The 20,146-nt window shown below is 49.3% G+C and overlaps 3 protein-coding genes across 4 annotated transcripts in view; 1 reads left to right on the top strand and 2 right to left on the bottom strand.

The window, feature by feature from the left end:
• LOC148662637 (uncharacterized) overlaps positions 1-18,112 on the bottom strand; it is a 186,980-nt gene extending 168,868 nt beyond the window's left edge. The window contains exons 1-2 of one of the 2 annotated variants that reach the window (XM_088632211.1): positions 17,488-18,112; positions 13,259-13,587 (exon numbers count right to left, since the gene is read on the bottom strand). The gene's annotated coding sequence lies outside the window, so the exon portion shown is untranslated. Of the gene's footprint in view, positions 1-13,258; positions 13,594-17,487 lie in introns of those variants that run through there. The other variant, XM_088632212.1, reaches the window with a different exon arrangement.
• Positions 1-20,146, bottom strand: part of LOC148662626 (uncharacterized) — a 783,119-nt gene that overhangs the window by 474,696 nt on the left and 288,277 nt on the right. The gene's annotated exons all lie outside the window — the stretch shown is intronic.
• Positions 177-8,613, top strand: LOC148662638 (uncharacterized). The gene is made up of 2 exons (XM_088632188.1): positions 177-817; positions 5,073-8,613. The coding sequence occupies exons 1-2, from the start codon at positions 244-246 to the stop codon at positions 8,048-8,050; spliced, it is 3,552 nt and encodes a 1,183-aa protein (XP_088488314.1). The 5' UTR covers positions 177-243; the 3' UTR covers positions 8,051-8,613.

Here is a 20,146-nt window from a genome sequence, read left to right as displayed (position 1 = left end):
ACATTTCTTTTATTTATATATGCTTAACAGAATAACAAAAATACAATACAAACAAGAGTAGATATAACAAGACGAAAAGATGGTCAGGGTGGCTTATAGCAACCGTCACTAAGGAAGTGCATCTGATGACCCGGAAGTCCTCTGTTTAACCAGTTTTCACATCCGGTGTGTTCAAACCCACGTGTTTACAGCCGCTGCAGCTGCATCAATTGTCCGTGTCTTCCGGATCGACTCCGGAGAACAATGGACGATCTGTTGCTTAATCTGAAAACCGAGGCGCACTCTTTCATGGAGACTGTGCTTAAATCGATCGTGCACGAAGTTGCGGGAGTTTTCCGAAACCGGACAGATGATTCCGAGAAGCTGATTAAAAAAAAACTGCGCCGGATCTCCCAGGTGCTGGCGAGACGGGCCGTGATTAGAATCACGTCGGTCGACCACGGTTTCGGGGCCGAGATCGCGCAGATGAAGCAGGAGAACGAGCTTCACTGTTTCATGCAGGTTCTGCTCAAATCGTGCGTGTACGAAGTTTCGGAGGTTTTCCGAAACGGGATGTCTGACTCGCCGGACGCGATTCAAGACGACCTCCGCGGCGTCTCCCAGATCCTGGTGGGTCGGGCCGTGATGAATATCACCCAGTGGGTCAAGGGCAGTTTCGGGACAGGAAGAACGCGAATGAAGGAAAACGAGACTTTTAAAGTGGGATTGGAGCTGTGGGAGTCGGGAGCAGGAGGAGATCGGGGACAGACAGATCGTGTGGGACTCATGCCCCCCTGTGAAATCACCGCAGAAACAGATGAAGAAGCGGAGCTCTCAGGTACGCGCAGTGACTTGTATGTAAGAGTGTCTGTGTTTAAAAACGGTGTTTTTAACCTCCTCACTAGTGAAACTGTAGTGGAGAGATGCAGAGCGAGGTAGGAGAGGTTTGTGATGGTGCAGAGGGTTGGTTTGCTGCAGACGGAGCTGTTGTGGTCCGGTTATATTCTCATTAAGGCTGTTGCTGTTCTTTGAATGTGGACAGAAACTCGGTTTTGTCTAAATCTTATTGAATTTGTCGTCGATTGATACACTTTCTCTGTGTGAAAACTGTGTGTCTTGGAAATATGTTTGTGGGCACATTATTTATCGACGTAGCGGTAACTATCTCTTCTGTGTAGTGTTAATGTACTTGAATGTCCATTCAGTATGTCTGTATTAATCTCTCTCTCAGTGCAGTGTTAATGTACTGGAGTGTCCAGTCAGTGTGTCTGTATGAACCCCCCCCTCTCTCCCAGTGCAGTGTTAATGTACTGGAGTGTCCAGTCAGTGTGTCTGTATGAACCCCCCCTCTCTCTCAGTGCAGTGTTAATGTCCTGGAGTGTCCAGTCAGTGTGTCTGTATTAACCCCTCTACCTCTCTCTCAGTGCAGTGTTAATGTACTGGAGTGTCCAGTCGGTGTGTCTGTATGAACCTCTCTCTCTCAGTGCAGTGTTAATGTACTGGAGTGTCCAGTCAGTGTGTCTGTATGAACCCCCCTCTCTCTCTCAGTCTTACAATGTTAGCGAATAGGGAGGACAAGTTAGGCCATGAATCAATTAAAAAAATGCACGTCGAATGTCTTATAACCCCTCTAACATTGACACAGGAGCAGGATTTGTGGCTGCTGCTGTTCAGAGCCTCACATCGTCTTACAGATGTGCTCATCTGTGTGACAGTGAACCCTTTCTCAGTCTGTCTGGGGGGTGGGGCTCAAGCTACTGTCTCCCTTCCTCAGTTCAACATCTGATTCGTCCTCACTGCCAGACAGGGCTGAAGAGCTCATGAATTTAAAGTGAATATTTAACATGCTGTGATGTGTGAATATAACTAATATAAATGTCAATATAATATACATACTCATGAGAAGTTATCATCAGTGAATGATTATAATTATAAAAATCTATGGTACATAGTGGCTTTAAAATCTCTGTTCATACAGTTTTTGCATATTTTGTTCTTTATATATGTGGTTAAGTCGCGGAACCAGAAGAGCACGTCTCCTTCTTCGTCTTATAATATTATTGTGGTTTTGTTACTGAGAGATCTTGGTGCATAATGTATATATATTTAAAACCATTTTCTGTTGTAATTCAAGGTTCTGGATTGTAAAAAAAAAAATAATACTCAGGGCGTCTCTCGAAAAGAGTAGGGGTGTCACCCCGGCGTCCTGGCCAAATTTCCCATGGGCCCTTACCAATCATGGCCTCCTAATAACCCCCCTCTCTGAACTGGCTTCATCCCTCTGCTCTCCTCCCCACTGAGAGCTGCTGTGTGGGGAGCGTTCTGGCGCACTATGGCTGCCGTCGCATCATCCAGGTGGGGGCTGCACACTGGTGGCGGTAGTGGGATTCCCCATTACCTGTAAAGCGCTTTGAGTGGAGTGTCCAGAAAAGCGCTATATAAGTGTAAGCAATTATTATTATTAAAGAAGCGAGGTCACATGGGAAGTGACTTCATTCCAGCAAAACACATAAAAGTACATTTATAGCGAGGATTTAAAATATAATAATTATATTATTACGTTTTCTGAACGAGATGCCCCAACAACTTCTTAACAGAACAGATTATTGCTCACCACACAAATCACTTTTTTTTTCATTAACCACGCCTAATAAACGCTAAAACATCGCACTTTCACAGGAAAATTAGTTAAGTCTTCCCGGTCGCACAGTGATGAGCACACATCAAAAGGCAACATTCCGTTAAAACAGATACCAATGCTGAAGAAAACATTTCAAATAAAATGTATAATCCTTGCTAAAATTCCCCCAAAACATCTAAAGCGGACCACCATTACGAGCAGTTGACATCGGTGATGTGCAGTGTTTCTCTAATATAAGTAAATATTTGAGTCGATGTTAGTCGAGGTCATTCTTGCCTTCAGCCATCAGACTGTACAATGCCTCCACCTTGCGTCTGGGCAGAGGCAACATCGACAGGGACCTGTTTCTGGCCTGAACGCATCTACACATCTACTGCGACATCTGTTCTTTCTTTTTCCTTTCCCGTCTACAACCGTTTTTTGTGCACTATATGCCAGGGACCTGTGCAATACATTTATATCTATATCTATATTTACATCTATATTTATATTCATATGTGTGCTACGATTTTTCTGCGTGCTGTGCTGTTCTAGTTTGTTCTTTGTGTGTCCTGGACTGTGAGAAACTTTTAGTCCACCCCTCACTGTACTGATTGTATTGTATTGTACTATTATTATTATTGTATCACACTGTGGCTGTGTTTTCTGTGTTAAGCTGCTGTTGCACTGCAATTTCCCTCACGGGATCAATAAAGTATCTATCTTAGTCCGAACGACATGTTTTCAGCCCTGCTACTGTCTTACAGATGTTTTCAGCCCCATAACCCGTTGCCACCTCACACAGTAATAATCAACTTTATTTTATCTAGTGCCTTTAAAGGTGGCCTCTCAAATCATGGCCACCTATTTCGAGAACCGCCCTGGGATTGTTAATGACCACAGAGAGTCAGGACCTCGGTTTGGCGTCTCATCCGAAGGACGGCGCCTGTTTACAGTCCAGTGTCCCCCGTCACTATACTGGGGCATCAGGACCCACACAGACCGCAGGGTGAGAGCGCCCCCTGCTGGCCCCACTAACACCTCTCCCAGCAGCAACCTTAGTTTTTCCCAGGAGTCTCCCCTCCAGGTACTGACCAGGCTCACACCTGCTGAGCTCCAGTGGGGGGGGCTGCCAGCTGGGAGTTGCAGGGTGATCTGGCTGCTGGTGTGAGGAACCTCTCCAAAGAGATGGTAAATGCAATTAGTGTTATACAGCAGATTCACACAAGAGAGCCCATTATAAGTTCCCATATTTGAAGTTGTTTTTTTCTCTCTACAATAGATTTCTTTCTAATTGACCACGTTCTTCTTAAGAACCAATTTTACCCTGTATACAGACAAACAGAAATAAGAGAACAGAAGATGTGAAATGAGCTGGCCATTCTGTGGTTGTAGCCTTCATGTCAAAAGATCAATTCATATGCTTGAATGATCCTTTTATACTGTTGCTAAGCAAAAGGCGTATGAGCAAAGGCAGATAGTTCACTGTGTTATATACTTGATAAAAGATAAATGCTAAAATTTTTCCTCAGTTGCCAAACCAGCAAGGGAAGCAGTTTGTGAAGACACTTTCAATAAATGATTTGTTGAAAACGGTGAGAATAGTTGTCTCTACCTTAAAGTAGCTGAGTTTCCTAAGAAAGAAGAGTCTCTGTTGGCCTTTTTTTATAGATCATGTCACAACATTTGTCCCATTTCAGGTTTTTGGGTCAGTGACCAGTCCCAGCAGCCAGATCACCCTGCCACTCCCAGTTGGCAGCCCCCCCCACTGGAGCTCAGCAGGTGTGAGCCTGGTCAGTACCTGGAGGGGAGACCTCCTGGGAAAAACTAAGGTTGCTGCTGGAAGAGGTGTTAGTGGGGCCAGCAGGGGGCGCTCTCACCCTGCGGTCCGTTTGGGTCCTGATGCCCCAGTATAGTGACGGGGACACTGGACTGTAAACAGGCGCCGTCCTTCGGATGAGACGTAAAACCGAGGTCCTGACCTTCTGTGGTCATTAACAATCCCAGGGTGTTTCTCGAAAAGAGTAGGGGTGTAACCCCGGCGTCCTGGCCAAATTTCCCATTGGCCCCTTACCAATCATGGCCTCCTAATAACCCCCCTCTCTGAACTGGCTTCATCACTCTGCTCTCCTCCCCACTGAGAGCTGCTGTGTGGGGAGCGTTCTGGCGCACTATGGCTGCCGTCGCATCATCCAGGTGGGGGCTGCACATTGGTGGCGGTAGTGGGATTCCCCATGACCTGTAAAGCGCTCCGACGTGTAAAATATTTGTGAAAGGTGGTTGTGTACTTTTTTTTTATATTTAGCTACCACTTCCCATCTACTGCGCGTACATTAGGTGTGTATTACATGACACTACTGTTTTTATATTCAGCTACCAGAATTGACCTTTAGATTTTCTGTATGGGTGTAAACCTGCAAGAGGCGCGTTCACAAGCTGCGGTGTTATAATAAACTCTCTTCTCTTTGCACAGAGCTCCCTGCTGCAGAGGGGAAAGAGACTCCTGGGGAACAGCACACAGAGAGCCGACAGAGACAGACTGTGCCCACGGTGAACATAGAGCCTGAGAGAGAGACACCTGGACCCTTAATAACTGGGGACTTTGCAGGCCAGTTTAATAATGCGAGTCCGAAGGAAATTGCCAAGAGGTTTATTGAACCGGATTCTGTCTCTCCTCGTGGGCCCCAAGGGAATGAACTGGCTGTCTCGGATGCTGCAGATGAGAGACCCCGAACGACTCCCACTGGGGGTCACGAGGGAGAGAACGCAGGTCCGTTTGGGGGGGGAGAGCAGGATCGTCAGGGGGAGCGTCCGCAGAGTGAGAAACCCCAGCGGGGCCCGCGGAGCCAGGGGAGTCCCCTGAAGCCTGGCTCGGAGGGGGTGGACAAAAATTCATTGCAGCAGATACCCCGTTTATGCCAGTCCACCAATTCAAAAGAACACCAGCACCTTCACGCCGGAGAGAGACCATTCGTCTGCGGCCAGTGCGGGGCCAGTTTTATTTGCCCAAGTGACTTAAAAACCCACCAGCTCGTGCACGCGGGAGAGAAACAGTTCACCAGCGGTCAGTTGTTCACCTGCAGTCGGTGCGACAAGAGCTTTAGTACGCCGAACCTGTTAAGAAGTCACCAATGTGTTCACGCAGGAGAGAGACCATTCAGCTGTAGTGAGTGTGGGAAGTCGTTTAAACATTTAGGATTCTTAGAGAAGCACGAGCGTCTTCACGCAAGAGAGAGACCGTTGATCTGTAGTCAGTGTGGGCAGTCGTTTCGTTGTTTAAAAGCCTCCAAAAGGCACGAGCGTCTTCACACGAGAGAGAGACCGTTAATCTGCGGTCAGTGTGGGAAATCATTTAAATATTTGGGAAACCTAAGAACTCACGAGCGTCTTCACACAGAAGAGAGACCATTCATCTGCAGTCAGTGTGGAAAGTCATTTCGATATTTGGGAAACCTAAAAACCCACGAGCGTCTTCACACAGAGGAGAGACCATTAATCTGCAGTCACTGCGGGAGGTCTTTTAAGTATTTAAAAGCCTTCAAAAAGCATGAGCTCCTTCACACAGAAGAGAGACCATTCGCCTGTAGTCCGTGTGGGAAGTCGTTTCAATATTTGGGAAGCTTAAAAACGCACGAGCGTCGTCACGCAGAAGATGGACCATTAAACTGTAGTCAGTGTGGGAAGTCATTTAATTGTTTAAAAGCCTTAAAACAGCACGAGCGCTGTCACACAGAAGAGAGGCCATTCGTCTGTGGTCAGTGTGGGAAGGCATTTAAAGTTTTAGTAACCTTAAAGAGTCATGAGCTCCGTCACGCAACAGAGAGACGGTTCATCTGTAGCCAGTGTGGGAAGGCGTTTCATTGTTTGGAAAACTTGAGACGCCACGAGCACCTTCACCCTACAGGAGAGAGACCATTCATCTGTAGTCAGTGTGGGAAGTCATTTAAGACCTCAGGAAACTTAGAAGCTCATGAGCGTCGTCACGCAGAGGACGGACCATTAAACTGTAGTCAGTGTGGAAAGTCATTTAATTGTTTAAAAGCCTTGAAGAGGCACGAGCGTCGTCACACAGAAGAGAGGCCATTCGTCTGTGGTCAGTGTGGGAAGTCATTTAAAGTTTTAGGAGCCCTAAAGAGTCATGAGCTCCGTCACGCAACAGAGAGACGGTTCATCTGTAGCCAGTGTGGGAAGGCGTTTCATTGTTTGGAGAACCTGAGACGCCACGAGCACCTTCACCCTGGAGGGGAGAGACCATTCGTCTGTGGCCAGTGTGGGAAGGCATTTCATTATTCAGGAAACTTAAAAATCCACGAGCGTCGTCACGCAGAAGACCGGCCATTAAACTGTAGTCAGTGTGGGAAGTCCTTTAGTTGTTTAAATGCCTTAAAGAGGCACGAGCGTCGTCACACAGAAGAGAGACCATTCGTCTGTACTCAGTGCGGGAAGTCATTTAAAGTTTTAGGAGCCCTAAAGAGTCACGAGCTCCGTCACGCAGGGGAGAGACGGTTCATCTGCAGCCAGTGTGGGAAGGCGTTTCATTGTTTGGAGAACCTGAGACGCCACGAGCGCCTTCACACGAGAAGGGAGAGATCATTCGTCTGTAGCCAGTGTGGGAAGGTGTTTAAGACGTCGGGGGGCTTAAGAACACACCAGCGGCTTCACACGGGAGAGAAACCGTTCGGTTGCATCGCGTGTGGGAAGTGTTTCTCCTGCTCGTCCACCTTAAAAAGGCATCTGCGCACGCACACGGGCACGGGGGAGAGACCATTCAGCTGCAGCGCATGTGGGAAGAGCTTCCGGGCGCCGGGGGACTTGAAAGTCCACCAGCGCCTTCACACGGGAGAGAGGCCGTTCAGCTGCAGTCAGTGCGGGCGGAGTTTCACCCGGTCGGAGCACTTGAAGAGCCATCAGCGCAGCCACACGGGGGAGAGGCCTTTCAGCTGCTCTCAGTGCGGGAAGCGGTTCACTCGGTCAGGTAGTCTAAAAACGCACCTGCGCATCCACTCGGGGGAGAAGCCGTTCAGCTGCAGGCAGTGTGGGAAAAGCTTTACGACCTCGGTTCAGCTAAAATGCCACGAGAGGATCCACACAGAGGAGAAGCCCTTCAGCTGCAGTGAGTGTGGGAAGGCATTTAGATACAAAATCTCCTTAACAAGGCACGAGCACATTCACACGAGCGAGAGCTTTAGTTGCAGTCGGTGTGAGAAGGCTTTTCGTACAGCAGAGAAGCTGAAACGGCACCAGGTCCTTCACAGGGGCGACACATGCCGTCCGGGTGGGCAGCGTTTTACCCAGCCAGCACGCTTGAAAGCCCACCAGCTCATTCATGCAGGAGAGAAACCGTTCGGCTGCAGGCGGCGTGGGAAGAGGTTTCGTGCGAGGAGTAACCTCGGTAGACACCAGTCCGTTCACGAGAAGAGAGACCGCTCATCCGGGAAGCGGATTAGATAGATAGATTCACCCAAGAAAGAGAGTACATCATGCCGGTTAAAAAAACAAAAAGTACCAGCGCCTTCATACAGGAACGACTTCTGTAGCCACTGTGGGTTTTTGATCATCGAGCCGCTTAAAAAGTCGCCAGAACGCCCACGCTAAAGAGCTGCGGTCTGCGTTGAAAGAATTTGATTCGGGCGGGCGATTTTCAAGAGACCGGCAGGCGCCAGCAAGAGAGAGAGAGACCCTTTGGTGACAGTCAGTGCCTGAAGGGAGATGGTACAACGAAGGAGTTCACGCAGGAGGAAGACCATATCGGTAGTCCTTGTGGGGAGAGTTTTAGTGACTTGGCCATCTTGAAATGACACCAGAGCTTTCATATAGTAGAGTCGCCAGTAATCAGTGGGGGGAAAAGATCAAATTCATTGTTGCAACATTGTTACAAGAGTTTTTATAGTTTTCCTCGATCGTGTACGGTGTCATGCACAATGTATTAAATGCGGCGTTTTGAAAGCAAGAAATGTTGTCAATAAGGTGTGCATAGCCTGCCTCCTAATCCTAATAAAAATGGGTCAAAGAAATGTTTGTATTGTATGTTCATTTATTTTTTTCTCCTTTTACATTCACAAAGGTCCTGACTCTCTGTGGTCATTAAAAATCCCAGGGCGTTTCTTGAAAAGAGTAGGGGTGTAACCCCGGCGTCCTGGCCAAATTTCCCATTGGCCTTTACCCATCATGGCCTCCTAATAACCCCCCTCTCTGAACTGGCTCCATCACTCTGCTCTCCTCCCCACTGAGAGCTGCTGTGTGGGGAGCGTTCTGGCGCACTATGGCTGCCGTCGCATCATCCAGGTGGGGCTGCACATTGGTGGCGGTAGTGGGATTCCCCATTACCTGTAAAGTGCTTTGAGTGGAGTGTCCAGAAAAGCGCTATAGAGGTGTAAGCAATTATTATTATTATTATTATTATAGTCAAGGAGGGGAGCAAGAGGGCTGTGTTCCTCATCTTCTTGGGCCCTCTAGAGGTGACGATCAGAACTGCAGCATGAGGGATTCCTCTGCTCTGTCATATAAATCTACTAATTGTCCGATTAAGTCCTGCGGCGGAGCCGGTGGCTCTGTGGCTCAGGATCTGCGCTTGTGGCTGGAAGGGTTTGCCGGTTCAAATCCCGCAGCCGGCAGAGGAATCCTACTCCGTTGGGCCCCTGAGCGAGGCCCTTCACCCCAGCTGCTCGAGGGGCGCTGTACAATAGCTGACCCTGTGCTCTGACCCCCAGCTTCTCTCTCTCCCCGTCTGTGTGTCTCCTGGAGAGCGAGCTGGGGTCTGCGACAAGACCAATTCCTCATGCCAGACATTGTACAGGGCTAATAAAGTGATGTTATTATTAGACCAGAGCCCTGCTACCATGACTCTCTCACCCGCCAAGAGGGTCTCAGGGCTCTGGTCTCTCATAGAGGGCACGGTCACAGCACGCAGTACATTTCGGCAGGTGAAAAGAGTGTGGAACGCTCAATGCAGACTGTCCATGAAAAGCAGTAACAGAAAGAGAAAAGAAATACTACCTCCGCTGTTGTGGGTAATGATGCAGTAGTATAATATTGCGTTATTTCGCAATCTCCCACTAAGGCCACTTCCTTGCCAAATAACACACTATCGCCTTAGAATAAGACATTATGACACCTGCGAACATAAAAGAGAAAAAGAAATTAGCACATGGCACGAACAGCTATTTAACCCATTTTTATTAAGAGGAGGCGGGCAGGTAATGTGGACCTCCCGGCGACTGGCAAAATAAAAATCAGTTTTTTTAATCATGATCTAATACATCTTGCACGGCCGAGCCACGTTATGCGATGCGTAGCTTCTCGCGAAGAAAACTAGAAAGAAAAGGAATCGGGCAGAGTTAAAATAATTACAGCATAAAGGTCAAACTACGATTCAAACAAGAAAACACATCTCAAATGATTTAAACCCAAGAGAAGCATCCATTTGAAAGACGAGACATCAGGAAAAAAACGAAATTGGTGCCTTTTATTTGAACGTGGAATGCAGCTTTCTCTACTGTTGGGATAAGGTTGATCTAAAACGTTTACTCGGGTTACCACGGCAGAAAAAGTCCGGTCCGTTATCGGCGTTCCCCAAGCCTGTCCGAGGCCTTAAATCTCTTTCCACAAAAGACGCCGCGACTCGGCGGTCTCCTGTGTGAACGCGCCGCTGCTTTTTCCATTTTCCCGAGGCTGCCTGCCCTCCCCCCCCTCCGCCGACTCCAGCCGAACGGTTTCGCTCATGTGGAGGAACGCGCCGCGGGAAATCGCTCCCGCCCCGACCCGCGGAGAGTCTCTCCGCCGCACGACTCCAGCTCTCGCGCGCGGACACGACGACGACGATGGCGGCGGCGGCTCGACCCTCAGGTTGCCGGGCTGCCGCCGCCGGCAAACGGGCTCTCTTCTTGTGTCCGAGAGAACCCTGGTGGCGCCGGAGGTAAGCGGGCCGCCGGAAGCTCTCCCCACACTGCCCGCAGCCGAACGGCTTCTCCCCCGTGTGGGTGGCCTCGTGGGACTTCCTGTGGCTCAACTTGGCGAAGGCCCTCCCGCACCGCCGGCAGCTGAAGGGCTTCAGGCCGGCGTGCACGCTCTGGTGGGCCTTCAGGTAGGCCGCCTGCCCGAAGCCCTTCCCCGCACTGGACATAGGGCCTCCCGCCCGCGTGGAGGCCCAGGTGCGTCTTCAGCCGGCCGGCGGCGCTGAAGAGCTGCTGGCACAGGCGGCAGGCGAACGCGTCCCGGGCGTGAAGACGCCGGTGCTTGTCGGCGCAGGCCCGCCGGGTGAACCGCCTGTCGCACAGGCCTCAGGCGAAGGGCTTCCCCCCCCCCCCCCGTGTGGCGGACCTGGTGCCCCTTCAGGTGGCTCGAGGTGAAGAAGCGCTTCCCGCACAGGCCGCAGGCGAAGGGCCTCTCCCCCACGTGGGTGCGCCCGGGGGGGGGGGCGCGCAGGCCGCCCGCCGTCGAGAGGCTCTTCCCGCACTGGCCGCAGCGGAACGGCTCCCCCGCCCCCCGCGCGGAGCCGCTCGTGGCCCCTCAGCCCCTTCTCGCTGCCGAGCCTCTTCCCGCCCTGGCCGCGGGCGAACCGCCGCTCGCCCGCGTTGAGCCGCTGGTGCGCTCTCGCGCGGGTGAGGGCCGCGTGACGGCCTTCCCACACAGGTCGCGGCCGAACGGCCCCTCGCCGGCGGCTCTTCAGATGGGTGGCCGAGAAGAACCTCTTCCCGCCCGCGGCCCGGCCGAACCGCCTCTCCCCGGCGTGGCGGCGCTCGTGATACTTTAAGGAGCTCGGAGAGGCAAACGTCTTCCCGCACTCGCCGCAGCCGAGCGGTCTCTCCCCCGTGTGAACGCGCCCAAGCGACCGCAAGCCCCTTAATTCCAGAAACGCCTTCCCACACTCGCTACACGTGAACCGTCTGCTCGCGTGAACCCGCCGGTGACTCTTTAAGTCCGCCTCGCTGCGGAACGCTTTCCCGCACTGACCGCAGCTGAACGGTCTCTCCCCCGTGTGAACGCGCTGGTGGGCTGTCAGCCGGCTCGGTATAGCAAAGCTCTTCTCGCACCGATCGCAAGCGTGACGCTTTCTGGGGGGCGCGGGGGGGGGGGCGCGTCGCCGAGCCGTTTGACGGAGTTAAACTCTGCCCGCTGCCGAACGCTTCCCCCCCCTGAGTGCTCGAGCTGGTGGGCTTTTAAGTCACTCGAGCAAATAAAACTGGTCCCGCACTCACTGCAGCTGAACGGTCTCTCCCCCGTGTGAACGCGCCCATGCGACCGCAAGCCCCTTAATTCCAGAAACGCCTTCCCACACTCGCTACACGTGAACCGTCTGCTCGCGTGAACCCGCCGGTGACTCTTTAAGTCCCTCTCGCTGCGGAACGCTTTCCCGCACTGACCGCAGCTGAACGGTCTCTCCCCCGTGTGAACGCATTGGTGACTTCTTAACAGGTTCGGCGTACCAAAGCTCTTGTCGCACCGACTGCACGTGAACAACTGGCGGCTGCTGAACTGGTTCTCTCTCGAGTGCACGAGCTGGTGGGTTTTTAAGTCAATCGGGTAAATAAAACCGGCCCCGCACTGGCCGCAGACGAACGGTCTCTTCCCCGCGTGAAGGTGCTGGCGTTGTTTTGAACCGCTGGACGGACATAAAACCGGTAGCTGCTGCGAGGAATTTTTGCCCACCCCCTCCGAGCCAGGCCTCAGATCACCCCCCTGGCTCCTCGGGCCTCTCTGGGGTTTCTCACTCTGCGGACGCTCCCCGTGATGATCTTGCCCTGTGCCCCCAAACGGACCTGCGTTCTCTCCCTCGTGACCCCCAGTGGGAGTCGTTCGGGGTCTCTCATCTACAGCATTCGAAACGGCCAGTTCATTCTCTTGGGGCCCCACGAGGAGAGACAGAATCCAGATCATTAAACCTCTCGGCAATTTCCTTCGCACGCACATTATTAAACTGGCCTGCAGAGTCCCCAGTTATTAAGGGTCCAGGTGTCTCTCTCTCAGGCTCCATGTTCATCGCGAGCACAGTCTGTCTCCGTCTGCTCTCTGTGTGCTGTTCCCCAGGAGTCTCTTTCCCTTGTGCGCCGGTGAGCTCTGTCTGCTGCATCAGACTGGAGCCCCACCCCTCCTCCCCTTTTAGACTCTGCAATGACAGTCTCTCCACTTGAACAGAACAAGGCCTAATTATCATCATGCGCTGTAGGTGCTGCTCTTGCCCCTCCCTGTCCTGACTCTCCTCTGGGTGCCGTGACTCAGTACTGTTCCCTTCACCAGGTACATCAGTCTGCTGCTCTGCAGTGTGAATCAACTGGGGCTCCCTCTCCAGCTCTCCGAGACTAAAACCGTCCAGATCATTCAGTTGTTCCTCTCTGTGCCCAAGAACAGACACACACCCCAGTTCATTTAATCTTTCAACACTTTTCTCAGTAGCCAGATTATTAAACCTGCGTGTGAAGTCATCAGATACTAAGGGATCGTATGAATGTTTTAGACTCTGCAATGAGAGTCTCTCCACTTGAACAGAACAAGGCCTAATTATCATCATGCGCTGTAGGTGCTGCTGTTGTTCCTCCCTGTCCTGACTCTCCTCTGGCTGCTGTGACTCAGTACTGTTCTCTTCACCAGGTACAGCAGTCTGCTGCTCTGCAGGGTCAGTCAACTGGGGCTCCATGTCCTGCTCTGTAAGATTAAACTCACCCAGTTCTTCTTTGGGCTCTTGTACAGAGACACGGCCCAGTTCAAACAATGTGCTGCAATATTCTTGGTGTCCAGATTGTTCAGTGTCACTGTAAAATCATCAGATAGTAGGAACCCAGGTGTCTCTGTCTCAGGCTCTGTCTTCATCATGGACACAGAGTCCAGATCCTCCACCCTCTGTCTGCTCTCTGTGTGCTGCTGCTCACTGAGTGTCTCTTTCCCGTGTGCGGCGGCGAGCTCTGTCTCCTGCATCAGACGGGAGCCCCCCTCCTCCTCCTCCTCCTCCTCCTCGCTGTCCCCAGAGTCAGGGAGAGCGCTGACCTCTGACCCTGCAAACACGGGACAAGAGAACAAGACCTTTAACACCAGCTTTGCAAAGGGTTCAAAAGCCAACATCCCATTAAAAAAAAAAGCTGAAAAACATAAAATCCGAGCCAGGAAAGAAACTTACTTTACGGATGGAGGCTATATTGGCAAGCCTGATGGCCACAAAACAGTCAAACAACACATGAGCTGTTCGATCCCAGAGAAAGTGAATGAAAATACAAATAAAAGGAGGCAAGGAGGCACACCTCTGTCCAAGTGAGGTTCTGGAAACTACAGGAAACCCAAAAGGTTAGCCCTAAACACCAAGAACGCCGACATGAAACCCCAGTGTCTGTAGTCAACTTCCAAGGCAAAGTTATACTCTGGGAAGGACAGATTACCCTGTAAGCACATTGCAGGCAAACAAAGATACACCTTGCAGGACATTTTGTCTGCTCAATTTTCCTGCCGTTGGAATTTTTGGGGGACAGAAAAGGCACCTAGACACGGTCCAGACAGACACATCAATAAAAGAGACTAGGAGGAATCACAAATTGCCCATAAATTACAATAAAGGAGGAAATGCCCATTAATTTGAATACAGTAACACCATGGCATCATCTTTGTGCGTCTTGACCAAGGCAGCATGGTGCCTCTCTCTAAACACAGGGAAATGTAACTAAAGAGGCCCCCTCTGATAAGAGACATCACAAAGATGTATCAAAGCCGAACAATGGAATAATATATGATGCAAATGGGCTCCAGCCAGTCTGTTTCCTTTCCTAGACCATGCATTGCCCAAAGGAAGGCCAATTGGTGATGCGGTCTCTTAAAAACTGTCAACGAGCTCATTTTTGTTAGGTTTACTCACTGGCTCCTCATCTCTCTCCAACTAAAACTGGCAATCAGACTTTTCCCCAACCATGTGACTGCAAGCAGTCCTACCCAGGACCTTAACTCTTCAAGACTCCAGGCAAACTGAGGCCAAGATGTCCTTTCGGCAACAGAAGAAATCTTATTTTCACCTGATGAACGGAATTAGACAGTTGGGACTCTTTTGGTCAACATAGCTCTCTGTTCTGTCTGCAGAACCCTCCCAGATTGGGGACCCTCCCAGAATACAGCCACTGCCATCTCGGACCATGGACCAACCCCAAGTTCCCTCTTATTTAAGCCCAAGCAAAGACTTGTCCAATGGATCTTTGAGTATAATACTTCTTTAATCACTTTACAACTCTTAAGAGTTGAACTATGATTCCAAACCTGTTTAATGTTTAGCTCACGGGAGTAAAAGCATATTTACTTGTAGTTCAGGCGGGTAGCCGTGTAAGCATGCGTCAGCTGAAAAGGAACACAAAGTGAAACCCCGCCCAAAGAAGGCTTCACAGCTGAAACGTTGTACTTCCTTTCTTCTCTTTTCAGCATGGAACAAACCCAGTACTAGTTCCATTGCATATTAACTTGTATTTGAGAATACATGTGATAGAATTATATTTGTTACAGCTACGGTTACGGGGGACTAGGATATGTCTGTAAGAAGTCAAATAAAGCATCTGAGGCCTGACAGAGTAAACATTTCCCATTTCAAAGCTGAGAGGACGTCTGCTGAGATGTGGGGGTCCCCTGATAAAAAAAAATGAATTGGAAATTTGACTTTGGTGTACCTCAATTAAATTGTGGGCTAATGACTGACAATGATCAGTCCACAAGGCACACCACATAAGATCCCATTTAGAAACAGAAGAGAAGAGAGAGGAAAACAGAGGTCAGGAGAAGGTGGAACTTGAAGCTTGTGCCATGCCCTACATCATGATCATCCAAACCCACATGAAACATAAATATTTGAACCTTGCTAGAGAGAGACCGCGTGCTATTCTGTATTTCTAGGGAACTTGGGTTTCCTTGGTAAAAGATACCTTAGAGTCGTCTTTCCTGCTTATGGATGCATTTTTAGAATAGCGAGACAGTCTTCCATGCATTTTGTGGCATTTGGGTTTGCAGAGAGAGATTTAACTACAAGCTCTATTACATTTACTGAGAAGCCTGTCTGTTACGGTGGCCTCTGTGGGCATTACTTAAGAGCTCAATACTAACAAGAAGTCTGAGGTTATCTCAGTGGTTAGGATGTAAGGCCTCTGAAACGTCTTGTTTGTACATACTGTAAATATATTAACGCGTGTGTGGAATTGTTGTGTGTAGCGTACAGTTTGTCCCGTCATTGTTAATAAAGACTTGTTTAACCAACTGTGCCTAAATTACTCTCTTCACCAAAGTTAATTAAGAATTCACCTGCCTCTAATGACACCAACCACTCAGGTATAATCACTAACAAGTTTGGGGGTGATGAATAGTTATTTGACTTATTGACTAAACCACTTGGTCAATTTCTGATATTCACCATTTGGATCAGTGTTATACAAGTAGACCGTAAACAGATTTAATTTCCGATGTTCAATTGCTGCCTAAAAGTCATCTCAGAATCTGCCATTACTACTTCCAATTCCAATCAAGGGGGAAAAAAAGCCCACATCACCGACAATGACACTTAAAATAAAACCCATAAACCATATTTAGGAACTGAAATCTTAACAGCATGAATAACTTGGGTTGTTAATACCCTGAACTACAAAGTGCACGGTGATATGCTGCTTTATTGAATAGCTGACATCCCTTAAACCTCCAATTATAATTAATATTACTCACATTTCACCTCTAAAACACAACACGCTATGGTGCAAAATGCTTCACATTTAAATGCTGTGAGTAAACCTCTTCCCCAAACCAGTGGCTTTTACACATTTGCTACATACTTTGTAAAGTCACATGGGCCGGCCCAGGATCTAATCCCACTGGAGCACTATTCCATTCATGTCATTTTTATATAGCGCCTTTCACAACAAGGGTGCCCCAGAGTCGCTTAACCAAGCAAGCGCCCATCCGTGTTGTGGATACAGAACAGAAGACCTGAAGACGACGGAGAAGAGGCACCAAAAACTCCTTAGTAAGGAGAAACAAAACCTCTGGGGGTCCACCCTTCGGGCATGCTAACATTATAGAATTATAAAAAAGCCCCGACGTGGGCCCATGGCCCCCAACACACATGTGGGCTCTTGTCTTTAGCAAGGGGTTTTCAAGCATCTACTTTGTTCTGCAATCTGAGAGAGAGAGGGGTTCATACAGACACCCTGCCTGGACACTCCAGTACATGAACACTGCAGTGAGAGAGAGAGAGGGGTTAATACAGACACACTGACTGGACACTCCAGTACATTAACACTGCACTGAGAGAGAGAGAGAGAGAGGGGTTCATACAGACACACTGACTGGACACTCCAGGACATTAACACTGCACTGAGAGAGGGGTTCATACACACACACTGACTGGACACTCCAGGACATTAACACTGCACTGAGAGAGGGGTTCATACACACACACTTACTGGACACTCCAGTACATTAACACTGCACTGAGAGAGAGAGGGGTTAATACAGACACTTTAATGTACAATTGTCACTGTTTTAATGTACAATGCGGTACATTAACACTGCACAGATGACATAACGACCTGGCTTTTGTGTTAAATGGATACATAATCCCCCTACCAACGTCTTTCCAATTCATCTAAGAAGTTTAATTGTTTTCACATCGAGAAAGCGTGTAAATTGATTAGAAAACTATAAAAATAAAGACAGCAATAATACTTGGGCCAATCTTAACAGAGTTTCTGCCCAAACGCACACAACAGCAACTATTATCATATTACCAGACCACAACAGCTCAGTCTGCAGCAAACCAACCCTCTGCAACATCACAAACCTCTCCTACCTCGCTCTGCATCTCTCAACTACAGTTTCAACAGTGAGGAAGTTAAAAACACCGTTTTTGAACACAGACACTACTACATACAAGCCACTGCACGTACCTGAGAGCTCCGTCTCTTCTTTTATCTCTGCAGTGATTTCACAGGGAAGCGTGTGTCCAACACGATCTGTCTGTCCCCGATCTCCTCCTGCTCCTGGCTCCTTCTCCCAGAACCGCAATCTCACATTCAGCCTCTCGTTTTCCTCCTTCAGCTGCGCCATCTCAGTCCCGAAAGTCTCCTCCACACACTGGGTGATCTTAAAACACGGCCCGTCTCACCAGGATCTGGGCGACGCCGCGGAGTTTGTCTTGAAACTCGTCCTCCGAGTCAGACACCCCGTTTTGGAAAACCTCCGAAACTTCATACACGATCGATTTGAGCAACACCTCTATGAGACAGCGAAGCTCGTCTTCCTGCGTCGTCTGCGCGACTTCGGTTCCGAAACCGTGGTCGACCGACGTGATTTTAATCACGACCCGTCTCGCCAGAACCTGGGAGATCCGGCGGAGTTTGTCTTCAATCGACTTGTCGGAATCATCTGTCCGGTTTCGGAAAACTCCCGAAACTTCGTGCACGATAGATTTAAGCACAGTCTCCATGAAAGAGTGCGACTCAGTCTCCAGATTAAGCAGCAGATTCTCCATCTCTTCAGAGTCGATCCGGACGACACAGACAATTGATGCAGCGGCTGTACACACATGGGTTTAAACTCAGAGGAAGCGAAACTTGGTCAAACAGGAACAACAGAGGACTTCCGGTTTGTCAGCGTCACTTCCTTAGTGACTGTTGCTATGAGCGACAAAAAATCAGTTCAGCAAATAATAATAATAATAATAATAATAATAAATTAACCCCTCAAAGCGCTTTACAGTAACAAAAAACATTGATAGGAAATAAAAGAGTTTGCTCAATTACAAAACAAGGGTTTAGAGAGCCCTACACCCTACATTGAGGCAGACAGTAAAAGGGTTTACTGCTTATTACAGGGCACACACACACACACACCAGGGCCTATGTCCCCAGAAGCCCTTTCACACTTCGGTACCAGTATGTTTTTGGACCGCGGTAGGAGACCAGGCCACCATGGGGAGAACATGCAAACTCCCCACAGATAATACCCCAGTTCCCAGACAGCAACTGACCTCTTGGAGGTCTGCTGTCTAACTGTGTCTCTGAGAGTGAACATTGTCATGAGAACCTGGGCTTCACAAGTCACACACACACACACACACACACACACACACACACACACACACACACACACAGGACCGAGTTGACACAGGCCTGCACAACTGATCTGAGCATCTAGATTAGCAATGCATACCACTCTCTTCTTAGATCATCTTTTTTTTTACAGCATGGGTCTATATTAGCAATCCCCAGATTAGATAGCCCCACAGAAATGGAACAAAATTTAAAAAAATAAAGAAAAGAAAACTTGAGAAATGGTCTTTGGATTGTTTGGGGTTCTTTTAGAAACAAAGGTGAAGCCTGCATCCAGATGCGATTTACACATTGTGTACAGTGTTGGGCCAGCGGTAAGTCTCTGAACCCATGACAGATGGGTTGCGGGTTCAAGTCCATGCCACAGTCACCCCCCCGTTCAGTCAACCCAACTGGGACAGAAATTCCTATTTGTTACAAGGAGTTTTTAAACAGGTAGTGTTGAACTCGGAGGTTATTGTTTTTGCCCGTTAATGCTTGTATCTCTGATTTCTCATTTCGTTTCTAAATCTGAGCATTATTGTCTGTAGAGAATGCCTGTCGTCTGTGAGCGGCTGTGCCTCTGTTAGTTAGCAGTGAAGTTCAATGAAGGCATCTTTGGACTCTATGTAAATAATTTGCGGATAATCAGGTGTGGTTTCTAATTATTGTTAATAAAATTATTTTTGCCTGATGTTTGTCTCCAGTCTTATTACTCTGCGATTAGTCTGAGCCTGGAAAGAACTGGTGAACAGCTGGTCCAGTGGTTCAGGTCCAGTCTTGTTAGACCAGGAGGACAGCTGGTCCAGTGGTTAAGGTCCAGTCTTGTTAGACCAGGAGGACAGCTGGTCCAGTGGTTCAGGTCCAGTCTTGTTAGACCAGGAGGACAGCTGGTCCAGTGGTTCAGGTCCAGTCTCTTTACACCAGGAGGACAGCTGGTCCAGTGGTTCAGGTCCAGTTTTGTTAGACCAGGAGGACAGCTGGTCCAGTGGTTCAGCTCCAGTCTTCTTAGACCAGGAGGACAGCTGGTCCAGTGGTTCAGGTCCAGTCTCTTTACACCAGGAGGACAGCTGGTCCAGTGGTTCAGGTCCAGTCTCTTTACACCAGGAGGACAGCTGGTCCAGTGGTTCAGGTCCAGTCTTGTTAGACCAGGAAGACAGCTGGTCAAGGGTTCATTTCCAGTCTCTCTACACCAGGAGAACAGCTGGTCCAGTGGTTCAGCTCCAGTCTTGTTAGACCAGGAAGACAGCTGGTCCAGTGGTTAAGGTCCAGTCTTGTTAGATCAGGAGGACAGCTGGTTTAATGGTTCAGGTCCAGTCTTGTTAGACCAGGAGAACAGCTGGTCCTGTGGTTCAGGTCCAGTCTTATTAGACCAGGATGACAACTGGTCCTGTGGTTCAGGTCCGGTCTGACCCCCAGTTTCTCTCTCTCTCCCGGTCTGTGTGTCTCACGGAGAGCAAGCTGGGGTCTGCGACAAGACAAATTCCTCATGCAAGAAACTGTACAGGGCCAATAA

Source organism: Lepisosteus platostomus, chromosome 5 (assembly GCF_059453375.1).
Source record: "Lepisosteus platostomus isolate fLepPlt1 chromosome 5, fLepPlt1.hap1, whole genome shotgun sequence".
NCBI lineage: Eukaryota > Metazoa > Chordata > Actinopteri > Semionotiformes > Lepisosteidae > Lepisosteus > Lepisosteus platostomus.
Note: the sequence above shows the minus strand (reverse complement) of the source record. Positions and strands in the feature narration are given on the sequence as shown.

Coding starts and splice junctions, on each gene's coding strand:
- LOC148662638 (XM_088632188.1), top strand. CDS start 244: ATGGACGATCTGTTGCTTAATCTGAAAACCGAGGCGCACTCTTTCATG. Junction 818..5,072: donor TGAAGAAGCGGAGCTCTCAG/GTACGCGCAGTG, acceptor CTCTTTGCACAG/AGCTCCCTGCTGCAGAGGGG.